The following is a 27586-nucleotide window of genomic DNA, read 5'->3' on the forward strand; positions in this document are numbered from 1 at the left end:
AATAGTTGCCTTTATTTTTAAGTTATAGTGCCGTGATTTTACCAGTTTGGCCCATTTGAGAGTAGATATTTCTCCATGTGGCCCCCGATCTAAAATGAGTTTGACACCTCTGATCTAAGGCGTCCAACACATTAAAGAGAACACAAATAAGGTGAGTTGAGTTCATGAAAGGTTTTACTGCACATTGCCATGTTCCCAAACATTGTTTTTTTGTCAAGATATAGATACCGTAGATCAGGGGTCACCAACGCGGTGCCTGTGGGCACCAGGTAGCCCGTAAGGACCAGATGAGTAGCCCGCTTGCCTGTTCTAAAAATAGCTCAAATAGCAGCACTTACCAGTGAGCTGCCTCTATTTTTTAATGTTTATTTATTTACTAGCAAGCTGGTCTCGCTTTGCTCGACATTTTCAATTCTAAGAGAGCCAAAACTTAAATAGAATTTGAAAATCCAAGAAAATATTTTAAAGACTTGGTCTTCACTTGTTTAAAAAAATTCATTTTTTTTTTTTACTTTGCTTTTTATAACTTTCAGAAAGACAATTTTAGAGAAAAAATACAACCTTAAAAAATGATTTTAGGATTTTTAAACACATATACCTTTTTACCTTTTAAATTCCTGCCTCTTCTTTCCTGACAATTTAAATCAATGTTCAAGTAATTATGTTTTTTTATTGTAAAGAATAATAAATACATTTTAATTTAATTCTTCATTTTAGCTTCTGTTTTTTCGACGGAGAATATTTGTAAAATATTTATTCAAACTTATGATTAAATTTCCCCAAAAATATTCTGGCAAATCTAGAAAATCTGTAGAATCAAATTTAAATCTTATTTCAAAGTGGATTTTAAACTATTTAAAACATGTTATCAAAATTCTAAAATGGATCTTAATCAGGAAAAATTACTAATGATATTCCATAAATTATTTTTTTTCTAAAAGATTCAAATTATCTAGTTTTACCCTTTATTTTTTTCAGTTGAATTTTGAATTTTAAAGAGTCGAAATTGAAGATAAATGATAAATGGGTTGTACTTGTACAAGATAAATTGTTTCAAAATTTAATTATTTTTTTTTGTGTTTTGTTCTCTTTTAAACCATTCAATTAAGTGTTTTTTTCATCATTTATTCTCTAAAAAAAACCTTCCGTAAAAGGGAAAAAAAATGTACAACGGAATGACAGACAGAAATACCCAATTTTTTTTTATATATATATATACAGTATATATATAGATTTATGTATTAAAGGTAAATTGAGCAAATCTATTTCTGGCAATTCATTTAAGTGTGTATCAAACTGGTAGCCCTTCGCATTAATCAGTACCCAAGAAGTAGCTCTTGGTTTCAAAAAGGTTTGTGACCCCTGTTGTAGATGCTGTTTCTAATACTGTAGGCAGAGAAAATGAATACCATGATAGAAGTGGGCCAAAGAAAATGCAAACTAAATATATACAGTGGGGTGCGAGGATCCCTAGAGATGGTTGTAGGGTATCCCCAGCTAAATGATAAGATACTTAATAGTAATGGATCCTTATTGGGACCATTTGTACACCCTCTGTTACATTAAAACTGATATTATATATTTGGGCTCATAGATATGTGGTTAAATGCAGCTTTGAAGTAGCAAGCTACTTTTTCTGTGTAGCTTCCCCTTTACCTTAGCTACATATAATGGAGAGTAACTTGTAGCTTAGCTTAGTACGTTTTCCAAGTAGCTTACCCATCACAGAGTTACCCAGGTGGAACCAAGAAAGCAAATAGTTTTTCTTAAAAAGGACCTGTTATACAAAACCAACTTGTCTTACCCATTGGTACCTGCTGTTGTGTCTTTGGAATCTGCAGATGAGCTGCAAATTTGAAATGAAATGGAGGCATGACAGAGATATTTATAAAACAATCTGGCTTTCCTTCATGCTTTCTCCAAATGAGCCATATGAAATTTGCAAAATTTGTGACAACATTGGATATTTCCATATTTGGTAGAAGTTAACCAGAAGAGCTTTGCGAGAGTTCGCCATTGTAGTCTGACGCTATAGTCAATGAGCTCTTTCTTTATCTAAATCCTCTTGTGGGGCAGACTGGCTCATACATGCACATGCATCCTCCGCTGTTGCCACTTCTAAAACTAAGTAGCGTGCAGTTCTAACTTAACTCGCTATTGAAGCGCTTAAGTTTTTAATACTTAAATGCAGTGATTCTTAAACTGTGGTACATGTACCACTAATGGTACACCGAAGAATACCTTGATAAAGTACAGTGTTTTATTTTCCTATATTCAAACAGTGTTACTGTTCAAACTGTGTATTGTTTCAATGGCCAAAACTATTAAATATACTTGTAAATAAAACATCTGCCTTGTTTTAATAAAAATATTTAAATGTAATTTAATGTTGGACATTGTGGTGGTGTTTTCAGGAGGTGGAACCACGGATTTAATGAATGGGAAGAAATAGGCACATTTCTCATACAGGGCACTTGAGCACCACTAGGATGTATGTGCCCTGATGTATGTGGTTGGAGTTTCATTTGCAAGAAATAGGATGAAAGTGTATGTTGTAGAGTAAGTGTTGGAAATGTGCAGCGTTCTCATGCACATATACTGCTAGTTGATCAACATGAGGATGTGTGGAAAACACCATGACATTGAAACAGGCACACGCTCGTTATGTCGTATTCAAGTACTTCAAAGCAGGTAGTAGAGGTAAAGAGTGTATTTCAAGTGAAATGAAACCAACTCACTGCTGGGTAAAGTCCCCAGGTCGTATTTCATTCCAGGAAGCTGATTGAAGAGGTTTTATCTCAACAGCTGGGTTCCAGTTAACTTCTGAAAATCCCTTTTATTTATTTTGTGGTAATCTAAAATGTGAAAAGATATGACCACAAAGTGTATTTGTTTGTTTTATTACAAAGGATGCATCACAATAGACTTTTCATGATAAACAATGCTATAGTCCAAATGTGGTTTCTTTTGGTCAGCAGATCGCAAATCATACTTTCAAACGCTACAATGTTGTTTCAAAATCAAATACATTTTGTGATCTTCTAAAATGTCACAGAAGGCTTTTTTTTTTGTTCCCCTTAGTCAGAACTGGCCTTATTACCGCAACGAAACATCTACAGATAAGCCTAAAATGATTCATGCACGGCAAATTTAGGGTTAAAGTGATTTCTTTTATATTATATGAACGGGTATCTTTTAGATGTACGAAGTTGAAATATGGAAAAAATACATGTTTTGCATTTTGAAAATATATTCTAAAATGATCCAGGCAACTTCTAGCATACACTAAAACATTATTACATTTCTCCAGGACATTGATTAAGTCTGTATTGAGAATGTGGTTTTAAAAAAAGCAAGATATCAAAGAGATATAATTCACTTTAACTCAAAATTTGGACGAATAATTTAGGCTTAAGTGCATGAAAAAACATCCTGATTTAAACATGTTTGTCTCATAGCTCATCTTAGAAAAGATGATTGAAAGGAAAGGACACAAAAGGTAATTAGGTATTCAGTCAGCACCACCTCACGTCAAAACAGTCAACTACCCAAAGGAAACCATAAAATGTCTTTTTTTTTGTCCTTTAAATATTCACTTCAATCAGTCTGAAAGTTTGAAATGCATACATGATCTAAGGTCAGTCACATCAAAGGAACATTTGGTCTTGTGAAGAAAAAAAAAGGCAACAATAAAAAAAAAAAAAAATAGGATTAAGTTCAATTAGTACCTCCATTTTTGAATATGTTTTCCTGTATCACACAGGAGATGCTGATGTTGCTACGACAAGAATCAAATAATACCTGACTGATAAGTCACTTTGAACGGGATGTGGAACGGAAAAACAGTTTATGCTGACAACTGTTTCAGGTATCAAAAAAAGGCTAAAGTCACATTTAGAGGTAAATTGATAAGGGGTCGTTTACCTTTTTTAAAACACGTACATAGAGCTGGCTTGAAATGATCATCAATTTGAAATGGTCTGGCCAAAGTTTGCTGTCCATTCGTTGGTCCGTCATGTGGGAAGTTCCCTGTGTGATCTACAGACGTGTGCAGGCTTACACCAGCTCCACATAGTTGGCTGGGAACATTCCAAAATTGCCATCAGGGCCGTAACCTCTCCACCATCCCTCGTCTATCATCTCGATGCCTGTGATGATATCATCGGGATCGAAGGAAATCTCAGTGTCGTCCGCTGGGAAACAAGAAAAAAAAAAAATAATTTCAATGTTTTCTTTTTTTTAAATTTGTTTCTCATTATCTTTAAAGCCAAACAACATTGGTGTGATTGGCAAAGGACAAAAACGTAGGAAAATGTATGATTAGTGGATGTTGAGAACAACTCTCCAATGGACATCATGAGAACATTTCTCTTATTTACCTCACTGTGGCGCCACACCGGTAAAACATGACGGACTGCTACAAATAAAAACTACATCTGACCATCCATCCATTTTCTACTGCTTGTCCCTTATGGGGCTGCGGGGGGTCCTGGAGCTTACCCCAGCTGCACACAGGCGGAAGGCGGTGTACACCTTGGACAAGTCGTCATCTCATCGCAGGGCCTAGATCTGACCAATGTTGACTAAATATCAAGGCTGACTTGGACATGGAGTGTATGATTGCAACTCCACCTCCCCTTGACAAAGATAGTAGATGACAGGAGGGCTCACTCCATTTAATTTTATTTTCGCTTCGGAACAAACGCTGCCGGGTGCGAAACTCGATGCCCCGAGTGAACTCTTAAATGCGACTGTTTAACGGCGAGACACGAGGACAACAAACATGCATGGTCCTTATTGAGGCCTATATACAACTCACACAAACTACCATTTTGGCCTAAAAAACAAACAAAAAGTAATGTCTTTAAATTTTTAAAAAATGCAAACACATTTTGGTTTAAATATTAATCAATATTTTTTTAATTAAACTTCAGTCCTAAACAAATATATTAAACATTCAGTTTTATTTTGATTTTGACTAGGGTTGCACAAAAAAACATTTCTTGAATCAACAGTGTTTCGACAGGTATCAGCCAATCTAATTTAATGCTTATTAATGTTATTTTTAGTACCACTTAAAAAAAATTGGATGCCCATGGTTAAAAGCCTACTGAAATGACATTTTCTTATTCAAACGGGGATGGCAGGTCCATTCTATGCGTCATACTTGATCATTTCACGATATTGCCATATCTTTGCTGAAAGGATTTAAAAGAGAACATCGACGATAAAGTTCGCAACTTATGGTCGCTAATAAAAAAGCTTTGTCTTTACCGGAAGTAGCAGACGATGGGCGCGTGACGTCACGGGTTGTGGAGCTCTTCACATCCTCACATTGTTTACAATCATAGCCACCAGCAGCTAGAGCTATTCGGACCGAGAAAGCGACAATTTCCCCATTAATTTGAGAGAGGATGAAAGATTCATGGATGAGGAAATTTCGAGTGAAGGACTAGAAAGTAAAAAAAAAGTAAATAAAGGCGATTTCAGTGGGAGCGATTCAGATATTAGACACATTTACAAGGATAATTCTGGTAAATCCCCTATCTGCCTATTGTGTTGCTAGTGTTTAAGTGAGATTAAATAGTACCTGAAAGAGGGAGGGGTGTGGCCACGGGTGTGTTGACGCCAGAGTCTCTGAGGGAAGTCACGGCAACTGCAGCAGGATGGAAGCTCCGCTAATGTCTCCGGTAAGAGACGACTTATTACCACAATTTTCTCACCAAAAACTGCCGGTTGACATGTATTCGGTATCCATGTTCGCTTGACCGCTCTGATCCATAGTAAAGCTTAATCTTCGGGAATTTTAAACAAGGAAACACCGGCTGTGTTTTTGTGGCTAAAGGCTAAAAACTTCCCACCTCCATCTTTCTACTTTGACTTCTCCATTATTAATTGAACAAATTGCAAAAGATTCAGCAACACAGATGTCCAGAATACTGTGTAATTATGCGATTAAAGCAAACTACTGATAGCTTGGATCGAGCTGGAAAATAATGTCCGCTACAACCGGTGACGTCAAACGCACGCGTCATCATAACGCGACGTTTTCAACACGACACTTGGCAGGAAATTTTAAATTGCAATTTAGTAAACTAAAATGGCCGTATTGCTATGTGTTGCAATGTTAATATTTCATCATTGATATATAAACTATAAGACTGCGTGGTCGGTAGTAGTGGGTTTCAGTAGGCCTTTAAAGTTATTATATATAGTCAAAAGCATACATTTGACTGTATACACACATAATTGTAACCAATTGACAATAATAGAGTTGAATAATTAAAAAGTTTACATGAAATGTTACCATCTAGTGAGTTTTGACTGGCTCGCAAGACTGTTTTATTTGAGAATGTGTTTTTATTTATTTATTTTTCTATCATGACTTCATGCACAGCCGTAGACAATTGCCAATTAAAAAGTTATGTCTGTCAATAATCACACTGGGCATTCAAAATTATTAAAGAGGAACTGCACTTACGCCTTCTAAATAAACATTCAATTTTGAATTAGCTGATCAATATAATATACCGTATTTTTCGGAGTATAAGTCGCACCTGCCGAAAATGAATAATAAAGAAGGAAAAAAACATATATAAGTCGCACTGGAGTATAAGTCACATTTTTGGGGGAAATTTATTTGATAAAACCCAACACCAAAAATAGACATTTGAAAGGCAATTTAAAGTAAAAACGAATAGTGAACAACAGGCTGAATAGGTGTATGTTATCTGACGCATAAATAACCAACTGAGAAGGTGCCTGGTATGTTAACGTTACATTATGGTAAGAGTTATTCAAATAACTATAACATATAGAACATGCTGTACGTTTACCAAACAATCTGTCACTCCTCTTACGTGAATGAACTAAATAATATTATTTGATATTTTACGGAAATGTGTTAATAATTTCACACATAAGTCGCTCCGTAGTATAAGTCGCACCCCTGGCCAAACTATGAAAAAAAAATGCATTTTATAGTCCGAAAAATACGGTAAACCGAAGCAACATTTCGTCAGAAGGTGCGCGCTTGTGCACTACTGATGAGTCTTCTGTGCACAGTAAATCTATGTCGCGCACAAATTAAAATGCAATCCGAACTGTAAACAAAATAAATATTTGTTCTGTACTATTTTGCAATGGAACTGTGAGTGACAGGTGATGACAAGCGGCCCTAACAGATAAAACAATTATCGTCAACACTGTTCATTGTGACGTCTTTCAAGACGCTTTAAAGAGGACGTCAAATCCATCGATGACTTTTACGGAGCAAAAACTTTTTATTTTCGGCCGTAACCAGAACAATAGCATTAGTACAAAATGTAAATCGAGCAAAATTGGTCATTTTGTGTTCTTATTCTACTGTCATTTATTAAAAATGTTGATTTAGGGATATTATTCATGAAATGCTGTTACTAGATTACAGAAACGCTCATAAAAAGATATATCTTAGACAGAAAGTTACAGGAATGTACACTCTATCCCATGTTTACATTTCATTGTGCAACATGAGAATGTTTTAAGGGGAATTAAAATGAGATCTCTGAAAGGGGTGAAGATTATTTCCAAAGTAGGACCCCCAGCCAGACAAGCTGGTGCATACTAATGAAAAACAAGATTTTTTTGGTTATTTTCATTGTAAGTGGGCCAAATCACTTAAATTAGAAAATAATCTCATGAAAATGACTTCTGTTTCATTTGATTATCATAATAAGAGATTTGATTTATTAAGTCAGGTTTGGGACAGGTGTGAGGCTGGTGTGGCCACGGTATGCACATCTGTTCACACTGTGTTCCTGAAGTTCTTGCATTTGCTTAGAGACAACAAAAATTAGAGGGAACATTGCCCAGAAGCCATTTTTTAAAAACTTTAAAAATGTGCTGTAAAAATTGGTATCTTCTAAAATATGTCTTTAAATAGCCACAAACTAGAAGACATTTTTTTTTCAGGATACCATTTATTTAAATTGTTAAAATGTTTTATGTAATAATAAATGAACATCATACTAGGAATGTAGTAAATGATGCATGTGTTTGGAGAAGGATGATTAACATTTTTTTTTTTAAAGACATGTCATGGAATGATATTTGGAAAAATGCCAATACAACCTTAAGATGCATTAAAAATAAACTGAGTTAATTTATAATCTTGAATAGATTGTATTTTACACTGTCACAGTTGTTTAAAAGGGAGCTGAAGGAACTCTTTATTTACAGTGGAAATCTCAGAAAATAGCAACTGTGCTCTATTGTGCTAGGTCACGTGAGGTGTCTGTCACTAGAGTTAGCAAAGTTATCTCATGTGTGTTGAAGTGGAGACGGAAATAAAGAAGTTGTGTATGAAACAAGCTCAGCTTCCTCATTAACATGACATGATGTAATAGTTAGAATAGAATAGAAAGTACTAAGGACTACAGTTAAGGACTACACGCCTACGGTGGCGAAAGAATGACAAAGTTTGGGCCCCCAGAACTCTTTGATTTTGCCATCCAGCAAAGTGTCCGCTATGGAGGCAACACTTTTCTCACTTTTTACCTTAAACAACCTTTTATCCAGAAACACACAAAGATGTAGCAATTTATCAATGACCGCAATGTTACTAAGTTAATTTTCATTGAATAGGCCAAGTCCTACAATTGCATTACATTTTTTAATGCCTATGGACATCATATTTAAGGCTTTTTAATGCCATCTGAGGCCTTAATTTTAGCAAAATCAATTTAATGACTTCTAACTATATTATTGCCCCGCAGAAACCCTGATCAACTAATCTGTTGATTTTATTTATTTTTATATCCGTTTTTAGTGTAGTGGAACGACAAATTCTACAAAAATATATCCGCCAAAATACATCAACAATTTTCTTGCATGTAGAAACTTTAAATGCATGTACAGTCGTGGTCAAAAGTTTACATACACTTGTAAAGAACATAATGTCATGGCTGTCCTAAATTCCCAATAATTTCTACAACTATTATTTTTTTGTGATAGAGTGCTTGGAGCACATACTTTTTGGTCACAAAAATACTGATGAAGTTTGGTTCTTTTATGAATTTATTATGGGTCTACGGAAAATGTGACCAAATTTGCTGGGTCAAAAGTATACATACAGCAATGTTAATATTTGGTTACATGTCCCTTGGCAAGTTTCACTGCAATAAGGCACTTTTGGTAGCTATCCACAAGCTGCTGGCAAGCTTCTGGTTTAATTTTTGACCACTCCTCTAGACAAAATTGGTGCAGTTCAGCTAAATTTGTTGTTTTTCTGACATGGACTTGTTTCTTCAGCATTGTCCACACGTTTAAGTCAGGACATTGGGAAGGCCATGCTAAAACCTTAATTCTAGCCTGATTTAGCCATTTGATACCACTTTTGACGTGTGTTTGTGGTCATTGTCCTGTTGGAACACCCCACTGCGCCCTAGACCAGAACTCCGGGCTGATGATTTTAGGTTGTCTTGAAGAATTTGGAGGCAATCCTCCTTTTTCATTGTCCTATTTATTTACTCTGGGATTAAAGGTCTCACCTTTTCTCCTCCAAACATATTGCTGGGTATTGTGGCCAAACAGATCATTTTTGTTTCATCCGACATCACATGGACAAAGATAAGACCTTCTGGAGGGAAGTTCTGTGGTCAGATCAAACTAAAATTTAGCTGTTTGGCCACAATAACCAGCAATATGTTTGGAGGAGACATGTAGACAATGCTGAAGAAACAAGTCCATGTAAAAAAAACAACTATTTTAGCTGAACTGCACCAATTTTATCAAGAGGAGTGGTCAAAATTTCAACCAGAAGCTTGTGGATGGCTACCAAAAGTGCCTTATTGCAGTGAAACTTGCCAAGGGACATGTAACCAAATATTAACATTGCTGTATGTATACTTTTGACCCAGTAGATTTGGTCACATTTTCAGTAGAACCATAATAAATTCATAAAAGAACCAAACTTCATGAATGTTTTTTGTGACCAAAAAGTATGTGCTCCAATCACTCTATCACAAAAAAATAAGAGTTGTAGAAATCATTGGAAACTCAAGACAGCCATGACATTATGTTCTTTACATGTGTAGGTAAACTTTTGACCGAGACTGTAGTTGGGTCTGGGATACAAATGAAAATAACTTAAAGAGCCATTTTACTTCCTCCACTTGGATTGGATCGATTGGAACACCACAGGTGGAATGTTTTTGTCCGTCTGCGGCCATTTCTTCTAAACGATTTGATACGGGGTACATGGTGTCAACTTCGTATTTCTGTCACTATTGACAAATCGTCCCGGCCCAAATTTTTAACCTTTTGATCAGATAAGTGGCAGGTTTGAAATAGTAAAATAACTCAGGTCATGCAAATGTATATTAACTGCAAACTGACATAATTTAGTATAAGGCCTTCAAAATGTTAAATAAAAAAATTTAATGTTTAGTGCTGAAGTTAAGTAAGCGATCTGAGCAAAAAAAGTAAAAAACAAATACTGAATGTTTTTTTTGCTAATAAAAAGAAATACAGCAAAAAAAAAAAAATGACAAAAACGGCAGCATTTGTCCCAAGATGGGCAAGATGAAATGAGAATTGCCGCCTACCAGCCTGGTAGTCGTACAAGGCCCGAGCAGAGATGCTTTTCTCGGACGACTCGTTAGCAGTCACCTCGGAGTTGTTCTCTTCAACCTACAGGATAACTCAATGAGGTCATTGCCTTCATAATATACTTTTTTTTGTGGAAAAAATATAAAGACCTGAGCAGGCTCTTCATATACAGGGTCCTTGGCACAGACAGCGGCAGCTGGCATCTCCTCTGTTTAAAAAGGTAAACAAATATTTCTTGTTACGTGTGTCTACCACAAGATGGCAGCAGATCCTAACAACTGCCAGAGAGGCTCATGAGAGGAAGTGCGGATGACAAATGTTTATAAAGCCAATGAGAGGCACGGTTTAGTGGTGAAGACTACAGCTGGTGCCCCACCTTTCAAGTGCTCCTCAGGGGCCGCCTCCTGCACTTCATACTCAGGGGGCGCCCCCTGTGCTTCATATTTAGGAGCCGCCTCCTGCTCTTCAAACTCAGGGGCCGCTTCTTGCGCGTCATACTCACACCTGGACTGTCCATCATCCACATCTGGTTCTTATCGCCCAAAAACACAAGCACAGACATGCATGGACACTCAGAAACTCACACAGGATGGAAACCACCACCAGTAGAAGACGTGAGGGCATTGATGGCCAACAAAAATGTCCGATTGATTGAAATGGGAAGTTGATTGTACAACAATGACATGAAAATGACAGAAATAAAAAGCAACTAAAAAGCAAGGAGCTGGAGTATGGTGAGTTTGTGTGCGTGTGTGTGTGTGTGTGTGTAAGCTCACACCTGCGGCATGGACAGGGGACGCGGAGCCTGCCGGCACAGGGGAAGGTTGGCGCTGAGGAGAGCTGGCCTGCTCAGGTTGGTACGTTGGCTTAGAAAGAAAAGGGCTTTGCAGACGCCCTGAGTGGGTACATCCCAATCATGCACAAGTGCAGGAGAAAAAAAAAAGGAGACACATGATGGAGACAGACACGTAATCATGGACAGGTAAGAGCTCTACAAAAGAATACAGGTAGAAGCCTCCACTACTAGAGAGTGGAAAAGAAGGAATGACTGACATTTAAAGCAATGGCGGCGTATACGGTGGGGATACCTGGGTGGGCGCTCGCGGGGGCAACACAGGGCACATTTGACTCATCGGGAGTTATTCCTCTCTCTCTCTGCTTGAACATCTCTCTGGGGTTCATAGCTCGCTGAGAGATGAGAGAGGCTGCCTCCTAAAGAGAAACATGGCTATTAAGAAAAACAATAAAACAAGGGTGTACCCCGCCTTCCGCCCGATTGTAGCTGACATAGGCGCCAGCACCCCCCACGATCCCAGAAGGGAATAAGCGGTAGAAAATGGATGGATAGATGGATAATACATTTACAGTGGAACATCTCAAAACCTTAAAATGGTTGAAACAAACGAGAACTTAGAAAGTGGTCGTGCATCACAAAAAGCGAGATGTCAGCATGTTTTAATGAATTACCTTGGCTTGTGTGTGCTTGGCCTTTTCTTTGACTCATACTACAAATGCCAACACAAGTAATAATAAGCCAAAGTAAAAATATGAGGGCTAGGGAAGTGACTTTTTTGTAAGGTGGTACACAGATCCTTTGTCCTCGCTGTTTAGCACAATATGACAAAGTAGAGTTCTCTTTTTCCAATAGTGGACATATGTTTACACTGATTTAAAACATTGTCTGTACAACCACCAAAGGTTTTATATAGCAGTATAATCAATACACTTTCTTAATAAAACTCAATACCCCGTGACATATTATTGTTGTTTACAGAAAATAGTACATTTTCTCCACCAAAAGCCAGTTTCTTCAGAGGTTCCACTGTACATATATTTGTTCCACAAGAAGAAAGTAGTAGTGAGAAAAGCCCCTTTGAAAGATAAACACAGAAGAGAGCACTTTTGAGGCAAGGGGCGACTCACGTTGGCTTTTTCCCCTGATTCATCTCGCCTGACTGCATTCTTCTGGTCTGCCTGGTTCTCTTCCTGCTCCTCCTGATGGTGGCGACATTCATGTTGACTCTACTGATATTTTCATGAAAGCCCATGCACAACTTGCACAGATTTAGTTACAAAGTCCCCTAATATGTAGGGAGCCACCGTCCTCTTCAGTGGACATTTGTGTGTTGCGTAAAAAGACCATTCCCCCCCCCCCACACATTTGTAACAAATTTAAAAAAAAATTTACACTGCAAGAGATGGTTGTTCTAGGACTGGGTCACACCAAGGTACCTTTTTGTTATGCCATTCCAATAATCAGTGTCCTTAAGCTTGTTTTTGACCACCAAATGAAAAAAAATGGATCCCTCAGTTGTGATTTTTAAGGATCATGGTGTCATAAAGAATTCAACTTAGACAAACTTTAATGATCCACAAGGGAAATTGTTTCACAGAGTAGCTCAGTTACAAAGGATGGAAAGGATAATGCAGGTGTAAAGTAGACTAAAATGTACTGTAGTAGCAATATAAAATATGTAATAATTACATATATAGTATTAGATAGACAGATAATAAAAAGGGTTTAACCTCTTTCCTCATGGACATATGGCCTCTGACACGCCCATAGCTCGATGTACCTAGCCCATGTATACGCCCACTCCTTAACAGAGGACAACTTTGTTAGCCCACCCAAAAAAGCCAGGCTTCGATAAACATCTTAAAATAAAGCCTGGAGCTATGTCAGCTATAGGTGTGGAAGCTGTAAGTTTTATCTTTTTTTTTTTGTGTGAATATGTTAAAATTGGGGCTTCACGGTGGAAGAGGGGTTAGTGCGTCTGCCTCACAATACGAAGGTCCTGCAGTCCTGGGTTCAAATCCAGGCTCGGGATCTTTCTGTGTGGAGTTTGCATGTTCTCTCCCCGTGAATGCGTGGGTTCCCTCCGGGTACTCCGGCTTCCTCCCACCTCCAAAGACATGCACCTGGGGATAGGTTGATTGGCAACACTAAATTGGCCCTAGTGTGTGAATGTGAGTGTGAGTGTTGTCTGTCTATCTATGTTGGCCCTGCGATGAGGTGGCGACTTGTCCAGGGTGTACCCCGCCTTCCGCCCGATTGTAGCTGAGATAGGCGCCAGCGCCCCCCGCGACCCCGAAAGGGAATAAGCGGTAGAAAATGGATGGATGGATGTTAAAATTGTGTGATTTACCAATGTGACTAAGTGTGTGTCCTCGCCCTTTCCCGAATGTTATGTTGAATGTAATAGTCCAAGGGTCGGCAACCTAAAATGTTGAAAGAGCCATATTGGACCAAAAATACAAAAACAAATATGTCTGGAGCCGCAACGAAATAAAAGCCATATGACATACAGATAGTGTCGTGAGATATAAATTAAATCAAGAGGATTTAAAGGAAACCAAATGAGCTTAAATATAGCAACAAATTAGGCATAATGATGCAATATGTATATGTAGCTAGCCAAATAACATGTTAGCATCGATTAGCTTGCAGTCGTGCAGTGACCAAGTATGTCTGATTATCACTCCACACAAGTCAATAACGCCAACAAAACTCACCTTTGTGCATTCACGCACAGCGGTAAAAGTTTGGCGGACAAAATGAGACGGAAAAAGTGGGATAAAACACGTCCTCGAAAGTCGGAGAACGTTATACATGTAAACAAACTCCGGTGAGTTCAAGGACCGCCAAAATTAATAGGACAAAACGGCGCTCGCCAAATACTCGAATCAGTGAGGCATGTTTAAAACAAACAGTGTGCTTTATAACAATTAGGGAGGTTTGTGTCATGTTTGTCCTCCTATAGAAACTATATTAAAACAAAAAATATATTTTTTATATTTTATTTCCTCTCATCTTTTTCCATTTTTCATACATTTTTTAAAAAGCTCCAGAGAGCCACTAGGGCAGCGCTAAAGAGCCGCATGCGGGTTGCCGGCCCCCATAATAGACGCTGTATGGCGTCTATTACATTGGACAAGTGCAGAGTTGTGTGTATATGTAGACACACAACTGTACACAACTGAGCTGTGAGAATGAGAGGATACATACAAGTGCGCAAAAGTGCTTCTCGTACTTTCTGACAAACACCACACATTAGCAAAAAAGCTACACACAAAAAAATTGCATGTTTTTGGTAGCGCCGACTACAATCACTTTTAAACAATTGTCCGCACGCAATGAATACTCTACTGTTGGAAATTTAACAACTTGAACATAGTGTCAAACTCAAGGCCTGGGGGTCACATCTGGCCCGCCATTTTATGTGGGTCTGTGAAAGCCTGCAAATGATGTGCGACAAAGGTTGGGCAACGACCATCAAAGAAAAACGGATCTTAAAATCCGATGCCTGACAAACCGTCCAAATTCTTAAACATCAATTTCTATTTATGATGCACATTCTATAGAGGCGGCTTAGCACGTATCTATCTCCATACATCGTGTGGAATTGCTCCCTTAAATCAATAATTCTCGAATGATGTAAAAAAAAGTTTCCTTTTTAAGGCACTTGTGTGAAACTCATGGCCTGTCACATTGTTTTATGTGGGCCGCGAAAGCATGGACAATTATGTGAATAAATAAAGCACTTTTTTTTTTAAAACAAATTAGGGTTTTTGGACAGAAAAATTGCATGCACTGTGTAAAATGCATGTCTTTTAAACTGTAATATCTGTTCACGGCAAAAAACGTAATATTAACGTATATTCTCCCCAAAATTTGTCTAGATAAAAAAAACTAAATATCTGCTTATGATTTAAAAGCAAGTTAACCATTTTGTTAAACATAATCAATAATCAAATGCATAAGCAATTGTGTAATATCATTAAGCAATGATTTTTTTTCCTGAGGGAACTCTCCTGAAGGAATCAATAAAATACTATCCATCCATTTTTTGAAAATCATTTGTTAGAGGCGGCCCTCTGAGAGCAGCTATTTCTGTAAGGTGGCCTTCAATGAAAATTTGTTTGATTATAGTCACTGGAGGACGAGGCTAAACAATTTACAAGCATTAATCTATTTGTTCATTTATTGTTAATATCTGGTTACTTTCTGTTTTAACATGTTCTATCTACACATCTACAGGCATGTGATTTGACCACAATGAAAAAGACTGAAAACATTTCCAGGGGTCTGGGGGCCTTCATCCCCCAGACAGCTCCTGGTTTTTCACCAATTTAACATGCTAAAATTAACAAAGACAGCACCATTTGAAGAAAAATATTTTAGTGTTTAAAGACATGAAAACATCATTAATAGAACATACATACCCCAATTATCCTAATGAATCACTGTATATGGTTCAGTCCCAACAGTATTTAGTCACTAATATTTACATCTTGTGTTCATTTCACATCCACAGGTGTCACATTGATCAGTGTTATTATCTACAGTTTATTTACAGTATTACCACGGTACAGATCGATTGTCTGGATAAAATCGCCGAACAAAGTCGTAACTTCCTCCTTCCCAACAGTATCAGTGATTTCCCTTTCCATCCAGTGCCATCGAAACTTATTTTTGAAATGTTTATCAATTTCTTTTACTCGTGAAGCGTCCTTTCTCTCGAGAACCGACATCGTTTACATTTAGAAAATGCCGGTAATAACGTCATCGTTCATAACAGATGTCCTGATTGGTCACAAGGAACATGTCGACCAATCAACTATGGCGTAATATAAGCTACGTCTCGATTACAAAAGACGAATCGGCAAGTAAACGAATCTTGTCTTAGGGTCGGAAAAAAAAAACGGAAAAACGGAAGATTATTTTTTTCCCCCCCGAGATTAAAAAAGACGGAATTCCGACTTTAGATGGAAAAATCACATGTCTGCTTCTATTAAAATGTAATAAGCACTTATTCTGCTGCTGTTCGGATAATTTACGTTTTGGTTGATACTAAAAATTTGGTTATTGATCCAATGCAAGTAGTTACAAGGTCGTACATTGGTCATACTTTAAGTTGTGCCGTGTCCAGGGAAATATTTTCTGACTTTATATAGAATAAAAAAATAAAGACAAAAGTTTTGTAATGATAAAAAATATCAGTGTAATCATTGTAGTATCGACGAGATACAGCTCCTGTACTTGTTATCATTACAGTCGATATTTGTATCGACCCCCTCATTCGTTTACATTTAGGACTGCTAGCTTGCTGTGAGCGGTTAGCTACTGTGTCCTCCTACCGTGTGTAATGAAGCATGTTTAGCAGGTCCTCGTCTTATGTAGGGAAGATACTTGTAAAAAATGTAGTTTATTTGAGGCGTGGTTTAGTGATTTAGAAGTAGCTAAACACTGTGGACGGATGTTAACTACTAGCTAGCTACCGAGCAATGTTTTAAAGCACCGCAAGCAGAGTGGCGCCTCAGTGTTTATAGCTTCACCTTTCGTCGTTAGTTTTAAAGCCAAAATACGTCCATTCTGACTCTGTCTTCATGCTGTATCTGCTTGCAAATGTTGTGTGCGTGTATGTTGACTAACATGTGCTTCGGCTGATATTACCAGCAATATCACCACAACGTGCTGTCATGGCATGAAAAAAAAAAGTATATTTGCAAAAAGGTATTTTTCAAAAGGCAGCATATTTGTAATTCATATATACTGGTATACCTTACAACTGTAATTTATATAATACTTGAAAATAGCCTCGTGAGAATTGCATGTATACTTTTGACACTGCTTCTTAATAGAACGGAATCGAGAATCACTGGGAACCAGAATTGAAACGAGGAACAGGGATCGGAACTGTCCAAATTCAGACCTTGGTCAATCCTGTGTGTCAATAAAGCATTTCATCTTTCTTGATAAATGCATTTGAATCTTGACAGAAAAACAGATGTACTGCATGCAAATGCAACTCGATATTATTTAATGCTACAAGCTATTCCAAGATTTTTTTTTTTGTTATTGGAACCCTTCTTGATATAAATTCTAAACTAGTTGAACTTTAATATCTTCTTGTTATTTTGACATGTGATTCCAAAGCCAGTTTTCTGTCAGTTTGTTGGTAAATTGTGTAATAATATCATTAAACGACGCTTTGAGGGCTACCGTAATTGCAATGTGGCCCACGGAAAAATGAGTGTGACGTCCCTGCCCTAGAATATATAAAAGATTAACTGCTGCGGTCATCCAGTTGAAATTTTGGTTCGGTTCCTTTTTTCACATCCAAGAGCATTTATTGCCTAAAGTAAGAGCAGGCTGAGACTCACCCTGCGTTGTTTCTGTTGCTCTCGGCTCTCCACCTCCTGCTTCTGCTGGTACTTCCTGTAACACAACAACCGTTTTAAAGTAGGCCCAATTTAGATTTTAAAAAACAATCAATTCTCTCACTGGGTTTCTCCTTACTTTTGTTGCTCAATTTGAACAGCCCTCTCTTTGTCCCGTTTGTCCCTCTGTACTGCCTCCTTGACTTCCCGGTCTTTACGCTCTTTCTCCAGGTGTTGGCGCTCCTCCTCCGCCTTGCGCCTCTCTTCCAAGCGACGTCTCTCCTCCTCTTTCTGGAAGGCAAAAGAAAAGACATGGACAAATTATTCCTGTTCTGGGAACGACACTTCTTGTTACAAAGGACAAACAAATGCAATCTGAGACATGATGTATTTTATGCAGTATTACAATACCGTTGTCTAAACACGTCTCTGATAAAGAGGTTGTAGGTGAACACCCGATGAGCAACAGTACCTCTGCCTGTGCCCAGAATGTATCCTTGTTGGTCTTCCTGATTTCTGACATAGCGTTGGTCTTCTGGTACACAGAACCCTAGAACAAGCAGAACTAACGTGAGTGAAGAAGGGAAAAAACACATTGGAATGCAACCTATTCTGTTATCAAGTTTAACTGAACACATATCAGGATGCAGTACACATTTGTGATGACCACCTAAACCTTATTCCAAAAAGGAAACTATTCCACCAACTACACTTTCAAACACAGTGCGTAATTAATAAAGTGGAAAGACACAAGCTCAGAGGCGCACCAGACAGATCTGAGCTAAATGTTTTCAAATACAGGTGCACACACCTGTAACTGTAACAGTAATGGATACAGATAGACACAGATACAGACAGATCAAATTAATGTGTATTATATTTATCCATGACAGCATTTTTGTTGTAAATTGTGAGGTGTGTGTGTTGAAATCATGGTTGTTTTTGTTGTTTTACAAATGATGACAGATGTGAACAAGAGCATGTATTGTCTGTGTGATGATGTAAATGAGATGTGGTTGTATTGTATATTAAGTATGTGTCCATGAAAGGGCATTTTATGACTTTTTAAAAATTTGATTATGTGAAATGGTATGATTTTATTGTAATTATTTTATTGCATGATTTTTGTAGCTCTTTAGTCTAGGTAGCCAGGGACTGTAGATGGAAATTAGCTATAATCTGTTAAAGAACATATCTGTCTTTGAACTTAATGTTTCTGTGCATTGTCCCTTTAAATAAAGACTAAACACATTACCAAAATAATTGATAGCTGCAACCCTAATTGCTTAATTTAAAATCAAACCAAACTTTACACTCCTTTAATTTCTCCTTCAGTCAATGTAGCCTGCAAACGGTAACCCCTTTTCTACTCGATAAGGCCAAGAGACCTCCAACACAACCTTTTGATTCATAATAAATAAATTAACAATTGTTTTCAACACAAAATCAGCAAAGCAGTCGTGTGGAATGTTGACGCCCATTAAATTGACTAACACAATTAAATGTGTTTAAGTGTAAACATGCTAGCATGTTAAAGAGGTTAGAAGAGATGGAGGCATATGCAGTACCACGGGACCCTGAGGGCCGCTGTCCTGGAAGCGGCCGGAGGCTTCTTTGTGGAAACTGTAGTTGGCTCCTGAGGCTTTGGCCACCTTCTGCATGATCACCTCAGGTTCTACATCCTCTTCGGCACGGGCGTTTACTGTGACGTGGGCCCCCTGAAATGCATAAGTGCAATTCAATATTAAACAAATAGTCGCTGGGCATATCCATCCAAGCGCTTGTTCTATGAAATATATGACACATGGATGAGTCCCACAAAGCCTTTTTCCACAAATGCCCCTCGAAATGTTAAACTCAGCAAGTTTTAAACACAAGCAGATGTATATTTAAATAAGCGCAGCATTACCTTAAGAAAATTTGCCATGGAGCTCACATGATTCGCACAAAGTCCTTTCCTGGAATCATTCACGCCTTCCCCAGTCTAAGACACAGAGAAGCAATTTGCCATGACAGGTTTGTGTACAGGACAGGATAAATGCTGGGAGTACGGCACTGACCCAATTGATGAGGACATATTTAGGCAGACCAGAGTTTGGATCCTGGACCCGGCAGAAAGCATACATTATTTTTCCACTGTTTAGCTCCTCCACCAGCTCCTCCAGCCCTCCGTCTGATACACAAACATTGTGGGTATAGTCAAATGGCTGCTGTGGTTGGTTGTGTAACAGGGAACATTTTTTCCCTTTGCAAATGATGGTTGAGACAGCAGAGGCAAGCGGATCCTTTGTGCTGATCTTCCAGCACAGCGGTTGCACGCTGACAGAGACATTTCAGCACAAAGTTGATAGTGTTGATTTAATAGGAAAGCGATGACAACATAAAAACGGCTACTCACCTCCCTTATCTGCCAGGCGGATGTCATTACTGTTTCCCTCATAGGTGAACAAGGCCCTGAGGAGATGATGTTGCAATCAGCTGTTAAGTGCTGTTCCTACGCCTCCAAAAAACAAGTTGTCGCCAAGTTTGTTGTACAAACCCCGTTTCCATATGAGTTGGGAGATTGTGTTAGATGTAAATATAAACGGAATACAATGTTGCAAATCATTTTCAACCCATATTCAGTTGAATATACTACAAAGACAACATATTTGATGTTCAAACTGATAAAGTTTTTTTTGTGTGCAAATAATCATGAACTTTAGAATTTCATGCCAGCAACACGTGACAAAGAAGTTGGGAAAGGGGGCAATAATTACTGATAAAGTTGAGGAATGCTCATCAAACACTTATTTGGAACATCCCACAGGTGTGCAAGCTAATTGGGAACAGGTGGGTGCCATGATTGGGTATAAAAGCAGCTTCCATGACATGCTCAGTAATTCACAAACAAGTATGGGGCGAGGGTCACCACTTTGTAGGCAAATTGTCAAACAGTTTTAGTACAACATTTCTCAACGATCTATTGCAAGGAATTTAAGGATTTTACCAACTACGGTCCGTGAAATCCTCAAAAGGTTCAGAGAATCTGGAAAAATTACTGCACGTAAGCGATATTCCAGACCTTTGATCCCTCAGGTGGTACTGCATCAAAAACCGACATCTGTGTGTAAAGGATATAACCACTTGGGCTCAGGAACACTTCATAAAACCAGTCAGTAACTACAGTTGGTCGCTACATCTGTAAGTGCAAAGCCATACCCATTTATCAACAGCACCCAGAGAAACTGTGGACGTGGTGTCCTCCGGAACAAGGAGGAAAATAACCATCCGCATTGTTATAGGCGCAAAGTTCAAAAGCCAGCATCTGTGATGGTATGGGGGTGTATTAGTGCCCAAAGCAAGGGTAACTTACACATCTGTGAAGGCACCATTAATGTTGAAAGGTCCATACAGGTTTTGGAGCAACATATGTTGTCATCCAAGCAACGTTATCATGGACGCCCCTATTTATTTCAGCAAGACAATGCCAAGCCACATGTTACAACAGAGTGGCTTCGTAGCAAAAGAGTGCGGGTACTTTCCTGGACCGCCTGCAGTCCAGACCTGTCTCCCATCGAAAATGTGTGGCGCATTATGAAGCGTAAAATACTCTACATAAAACAAAAATGGGAAAGAATTCCACTTTCAAAGCTTCAACAGTAAGTTTCCTCAGTTCCCAAATGTTTATTGAGGGTTGTTAAAAGAAAAGGTGATGTAACACAGTGGTGAACATGCCCTTTCCCAAATACTTTGGCACGTGTGCAGCCATGAAATTCTAGGTTAATTATTATTTGCAAAAAAAAAATAAAGTTTATGAGTTTGAACATCAAATGTCTTTGTAGTGCATTCAACTGAATATGGGTTGAAAATAATTTGCGAATCATTGTATTCCGTTTATATTTACATCTAACACAATTTCCCGACTCATATGGAAACAGGGTTTGTATGTTTCTCCTGCATGTGCATTGATTAAAAAAAACTACATGTACCAATAGGATAGGAGCCAAGTACCACAATAAACAAAAACATAACTGACTCACGCTGTGTGCTGTATGGCGTCCTACAGTGCAAATACACAACCAATGCATCATGGGAGTGTGAAAGGGTGGCAGCGCCGACTCTTCTCACATACTAGTGGTAAATGTTGTGCATGTGCATTTTACAGTTCTTATGTCACGCAATGAGTTGGAGGTATGTTGACAGCCAGATACTTCCTGTCAGAATGAAGCCAATTAAATCATTCTGCCATCTGCTGCCGAGATGATGCAGGAACGGACACAGTCCGATAGATCGTCTACCCACAATTTTGGATAAGACAAGATCAAGCAGATTTACGTGTGGTGCACTACGGATGGCTGCTAGTGTGGCTGTACGATGATAGTATGTTGAGTAAATCTCACTTCCCACTTGGGGATGGGTACTGATTCTCAGTAAGTGGGAATTCTGTACGTTTGTGTGTGTTGATAAATGTTGTTTGATGGTAAAATTTTATTTCTTAATGTGGAATTTAAAAACTAGCTGATTATGATCACTTTGCTGTGAATGAAGTTGGTATTTCTTGTTTTCTTTTGACAAATTTATTCTCATTTGCAATGCAGTCTCAGTGTTGGCACTAGGAATCTCCAAAATGGGGTCCCAAGGAAATTTCACCTGCAGTGTACATCCATCCATTTTCAACCGCTTGTCCCTTTTGGGGTCGCGGAGGGTGCTGGAGCCGATCTCAGCTGCGGAAGGCGGACTACACCCTGGACAAGTCGCCACCCCATCGCAGGGCCAACACAGATAGACAATATTCACACTCACATTCACACACTCGGGCTAATTTAATGTTGCCAATCAACCTATCCCCAGGTGCATGTTTTTGGCGGTGGGAGGAAGCTGGAGTACCCGGAGAGAACCCAAGCAGTCACGGGGAGAACATGCAAACTCCACACAGAAAGATCCCAAGCCCGAGATTGAACTCAGACTACTCAGGACCTTCATATTGTGAGGCACATGCACTAACCCCTCTGACACTGTGCTGCCCTGCAGTGTATAATATCCAGTATTTTCCTACAGTCACACTGGTTGAATGTTCCATCCATCCATTTTCTACCGCTTGTCCATTTTGGGGTCGCTGCAGCCTATCTCAGCTGCATTGGGGCGGTAGGTAGGGTATGACATGGGTATGGGGCGGTATAGCTCGGTTGGTAGAGTGGCCGTGCCAACAACTTGAGGGTTGGAGGTTCGATCCCCGCTTCTGCCATCCTAGTCACTGCCGGTGTGTTCTTGGGCAAGACACTTTACCCACCTGCTCCCAGTGCCACCCACAGTGGTTTAAATATGTAGATATTGGGTTTCACAATGTAAAGCGCTTTGAGTCACTAGAGAAAAGCGCTATATACAGTCAAGAAAATAAGTATTTGAACACCGTGCTATTTTGCAAGTTCTCCCACTTAGAAATCATGGAGGGGTCTGAAATGTTCACTGTAGGTGCATGTGCACTGTATGAGAGATAACCTAAAAAGAAAAATCCAGGAAACACAATCTATGATTTTTAAACAATTTATTTGTGTGATAAAGCTGAAAATACATATTTGAACATTTGGTAGAGTAGCCTTTGTTGTTTGTTTGAGGTCAAATGTTTCCTATAGTTCTTCACAAGGCTTGCACAGACTGCCGGAGGGATTTTGGCCCACTCCTGCACACAGATCTTCTCTAGATCAGTCAGGTTTCTGGGCTGTCGCTGAGTAACACAGACTTTCAGCTCCCTCCAAAGATTTTCAATTGGATTTAGGTCTGGAGACTGGCTAGGCCACTCCGCAACCTTGATATGGTTCTTACGAAGCCACTTCTTGGTTTTCCTGGCTGTGTGCTTTGGGTCATTGTCATGTTGAAAGATCCAGCCACGACTCATCTTCAATGATCTGAGGGAAGGAGGTATTTGTCCAAAATCTCACAATACATGGCTGCAGTCATCCTCTCCTTAATACAGTACAGTCGCCCTGTCCCTTGAGCAGAAAAACACTCCCAAAGCATGATGCTACCACCCCCATGCTTCACAGTAGGGATGGTGTTCTTGGGATGGTACGCTTCATTCTTCTTCCCCCAAACACGCATAGTGTAATTATGACCACAAAGGTTAATTTTGGTCTCATCTGTCCACAAAACTTTCTCCCATGACTCCTCTGGATCATTCAAATAGTCGTTGGCAAACTTATGACGGGCCTTAACATGTGCTGGTTTAAGCAGGGGAACCTTCCGTGCCATACATGATTTCAAACCAGGACGTCTTAGTGTATTACCAACAGTGACCATGGAAACAGTGGTCCCAGCTCTTTTCAGGTCATTGACCAAGTCCTACCGTGTAGTCCTGGGCTGATTCCTCACCTTTCTTAGCATCATTGAGACCCCACAAGGTGGTATCTTGCATGGGGCCCCACTCCGATTAATATTGACAATCATGTTTAGCTTCTTCCATTTTCTAATGATTGTTCCAACAGTGGACCTTTTTTTTACCAAGCTGCTTGGCGATTTCTCCAGAGCCCTTTCCATCCTTGTGGAGTTGTACAATTTTGTCTCTGGCGTCTTTGGACAGCTCTTTGCTCTTAGCCAAGCTGAATGTTTGGGTCTTACTAGTTGTATGGGGTGGACAGGTGTCTTTATGCAGCTAACGACCTCACAAAGGTGCATCTGATTCAGGATAATACAGTGGAGTGGAGGACTTTTAAAGGGCGGACTAACAGGTTTTTGAGGGTCAGAATTCTAGCTGATAGACAGGTGTTCAAATAATTATTTTCAGCTGTATCACTCGAATAAATTGTTAAAAAAAAAATCATAAATATTGATTTCTGGATTTTTCTTTTTAGGTTATCTCTCATACAGTGCACATGCACCTACCGTGAACATTTCTGACCCCTCCATGATTTCTAAGTGGGACAATTTGCAAAATAGCAGGGTGTTCAAATACTTATTTTCTTGACTTTAAATATAATTCACTTCACTTCACAACACCCTGGACAAGTCGCCACCTCATCACAGGGACAACAAAGATAGACAGACACACTAGCGGGAACTCTCATTCAACCCTTCTTCGATTACGCTTGCACCTCCTGGTACCCCAGCACCTCCAAAACCCTCAAATCTAGACTCCAAACATCCCAGAATAAGCTAATCCGGTTACTTTTAGACCTCCACCCCAGATCACACCTCAATCCAACCCACTTCTCCAAAGTGGGCTGGCTCAGGGTGGAGGACAGAGTAAAACAACTTGCACTGAGCCTAGTCTATAAAATCCGCTACACCTCCTTGATACCGAAGTACATGTCAAATTACTTCCTTAACGTAAATGACCGCCATAACCACAACACCAGGGGGAGCTCCACAAACCACGTTAAACCCAGATTTCGATCTAACAAAGGTCTTAACTCATTCTCTTTCTATGCCACATCAATGTGGAATGCACTCCCAACAGGTATAAAAGTAAGTGCATCTCTATATTCCTTCAAAACCGCTCTAAAACAACACCTCCAGGCAACTTCAACACTTTACTAATACCCTCCTCCATTCACATCCCATCTGCCCGGATTATAAACAACTCAAATGTACTTCTAATGTATATACTTGTTCTTATGCTATCTGAACTCACTATGTTCTCTGCTGGCTGTACATATCCTACTAAATAAGACCTACACTGTTTCAATGTCCACATTTCTCTGTTGATGCAATTGTTGATGACTGAAGTACTGATATCAACCAAAGCTCCTCATCCCACCCCCCGGATTGTAAATAATGTAAATAATTCAATGTACATACTATGATGATTAACTTGTGTGATGACTGTATTATGTTGATAGTATATATTTGTACCATGAATTGATTAACGTGGACCCCGATTTAAACAAGTTGAAAAACTTATTCGGGTGTTACCATTTAGTGGTCAATTGTACGGAATATGTACTGTACTGTGCAATCTACAAATAAAAGTATCAATCAATCAATCAATAGGGCCAAATGGGTTTTACCAATCAACCTATGTTGTTTGTTAAAAAGAAAACTGAATCATTTCGGACCGTATCGTTCGAGGAAAAAAAAAAGAACATCGTCCCTGAATCGTATCGGCAACCACAAAGTGTGAATCGACTCGACTCGCTGTTAAAACTAGTAAAAACGCTGACGTTCACATGCACGTCAGGTTGACAAAGACACCAAACTGTGCAACAGGAAGTGGGTAGCGGGCTGTAAAACAATCGTCAAATATTTCATTTTTCAAAATAAAACAAAAAGGCAACACCCAAAGCAAATTTACAAAACGTGAAGTGAAGAAATGTACATCCAAAAATGTGATTAACTCAGCCTCCCCTACCCTTTATCGTCGAGTTTGACAGCAGAAATGATATAACAAAACCACACCTTTGTTGACAAAGCAACGTAAACAGCAAAAGTAAATATTTGCTCGACACAGCGGACAACTTCCCGTTACTTTGACGACTAAAGTGCTCTATAGTGGTCTTTGCTAGCCAGACGAGATAGCGGACGCAATGTCCCCCTCACAGCTGCGGCGTGTTAATGCTCCTGCTTACCAGTTGGTGTCGGATTTTTCATTCACGACTTCTTTATACGCCGCTGTTAAAGCAGTGCCGTTTTTGCTGAGGTTAACTGTCATGGTGATGCGGCGTTGAGCTAGCCAGCTAGCTCGCTATCCTATCCGGGATGCGCCCTTCCTGGTCGGAGGCGTGTGATGACGCGCTTGCTTTCAGCCGCCTGGAACCGCACTGCCAGACGGGAAATGACTCATTATCGTACCGGAAAGCGTCAACGCATGTAGTTTTAAAGGCCTACTGAAATGATATTTTCTTATTTAAACGGGGATAGCAGGTCCATTCTATGTGTCATACTTGATCATTTCGCGATATTGCCATATTTCTGCTGAAAGGATTTAGTAGAGAACATCGACGATGAAGTTCGCAACTTTAGGTCGCTAATAAAAAAAAGCCGTGCCTGTACCGGAAGTAGCGGACGATGTGCACTTGACGTCACGGGTTGTGGAGCTCTTCACATCCACACATTGTTTACAATCATGGCCACCAGCAGCAAGAGCGATTCGGATGGAAAAAGCGACAATATCCCCATTAATTTGAGCGAGGATGAAAGATTTGTGGATGAAGAAAGTGAGAGTGAAGGACTAAAAAAAAATAGACAGCAGAGCGATTCAGATGTTATTAGACTAATTTACTAGGATAATTCTGGAAAAACCCTTATCAGTTCATTGTGTTACTAGTGTTTTAGTGAGATTATATGGTCGTACCTGTACAGCCTGAAAGTCGGAGGGGTGTGGCCACTGGTGTGGAGACCGCCAATGTCTCCGAGGGAAGCCACGTTTCTCGACGAGGCGAAGGCAGCCGGCCGGGCCGGGCTGAGATTTTTTTTTCTTTTTTCTCTCCAACAACGGTGGAAGCATTCGACGGTCGGGGGCGGCCGGTGGGAGGAGGCAGAGTCATCGCTGCCTCTTTGACAGGTGCAGGAGGAACGACGCAAGCTCTCCGCTCATGTGGTGTCATGATGTCAATAGGTGGGGCGGCATGGCGTAGTGGGTAGAGCGGCTGTGCCAGAAACCTGAGGGTTGCAGGTTCGCTTCCCACCTATTGACATCCAAATCGCTGCCGTTGTGTCCTTGGGCAGGACACTTCACCCTTGCCCCCGATGCCGCTCACCGGTGAATGAATGACGAATGAATGATTGGTGGTGGTCGGAGGGGCCGTAGGCACAAACTTGCAGCCACGCTTCCGTCAGTCTACCCCAGGGCAGCTGTGGCTACTGATGTAGCTTACCACCACCAGGTGTGAATGAATGATGGGTTCCCACTTCTCTGTGA

At 39.5% G+C, this 27586-nt stretch overlaps 1 protein-coding gene and 1 long non-coding RNA gene across 8 annotated transcripts; both read right to left on the reverse strand.

The window, feature by feature from the left end:
• Nucleotides 1-2884: 2884 nt before the first annotated feature.
• dbnlb (drebrin-like b) lies at nucleotides 2885-26490 on the reverse strand. 7 transcript variants are annotated; one of them, XM_061906723.1, is made up of 15 exons: nucleotides 26295-26490; nucleotides 20150-20205; nucleotides 19812-19924; nucleotides 19661-19735; nucleotides 19320-19469; nucleotides 18224-18301; nucleotides 17891-18042; nucleotides 17755-17809; nucleotides 12514-12585; nucleotides 11679-11802; nucleotides 11369-11485; nucleotides 10967-11122; nucleotides 10740-10795; nucleotides 10587-10671; nucleotides 2885-4193 (listed from the first exon to the last, which is right to left on the reverse strand). In XM_061906723.1, the coding sequence occupies exons 1-15, from the start codon at nucleotides 26375-26377 to the stop codon at nucleotides 4057-4059; spliced, it is 1509 nt and encodes a 502-aa protein (XP_061762707.1). In that variant the 5' UTR covers nucleotides 26378-26490; the 3' UTR covers nucleotides 2885-4056. The 7 variants fall into 7 exon arrangements, with proteins under 7 accessions (XP_061762707.1, XP_061762706.1, XP_061762708.1 ...); XM_061906722.1 differs by having other exon boundaries at nucleotides 10740-10798; XM_061906724.1 differs by lacking the exon at nucleotides 11369-11485 and having other exon boundaries at nucleotides 10740-10798; nucleotides 26295-26489.
• On the reverse strand, nucleotides 12936-17748 carry LOC133556616 (uncharacterized). Its single transcript, XR_009807556.1, has 2 exons — nucleotides 14104-17748; nucleotides 12936-13809 (listed from the first exon to the last, which is right to left on the reverse strand). It is a non-coding gene; the product is annotated as an uncharacterized LOC133556616 (long non-coding RNA).
• Nucleotides 26491-27586: the final 1096 nt, after the last annotated feature.

The sequence above is a fragment of the Nerophis ophidion genome, linkage group LG07 (genome assembly GCF_033978795.1).
Source record: "Nerophis ophidion isolate RoL-2023_Sa linkage group LG07, RoL_Noph_v1.0, whole genome shotgun sequence".
Classification (NCBI taxonomy): domain Eukaryota; kingdom Metazoa; phylum Chordata; class Actinopteri; order Syngnathiformes; family Syngnathidae; genus Nerophis; species Nerophis ophidion.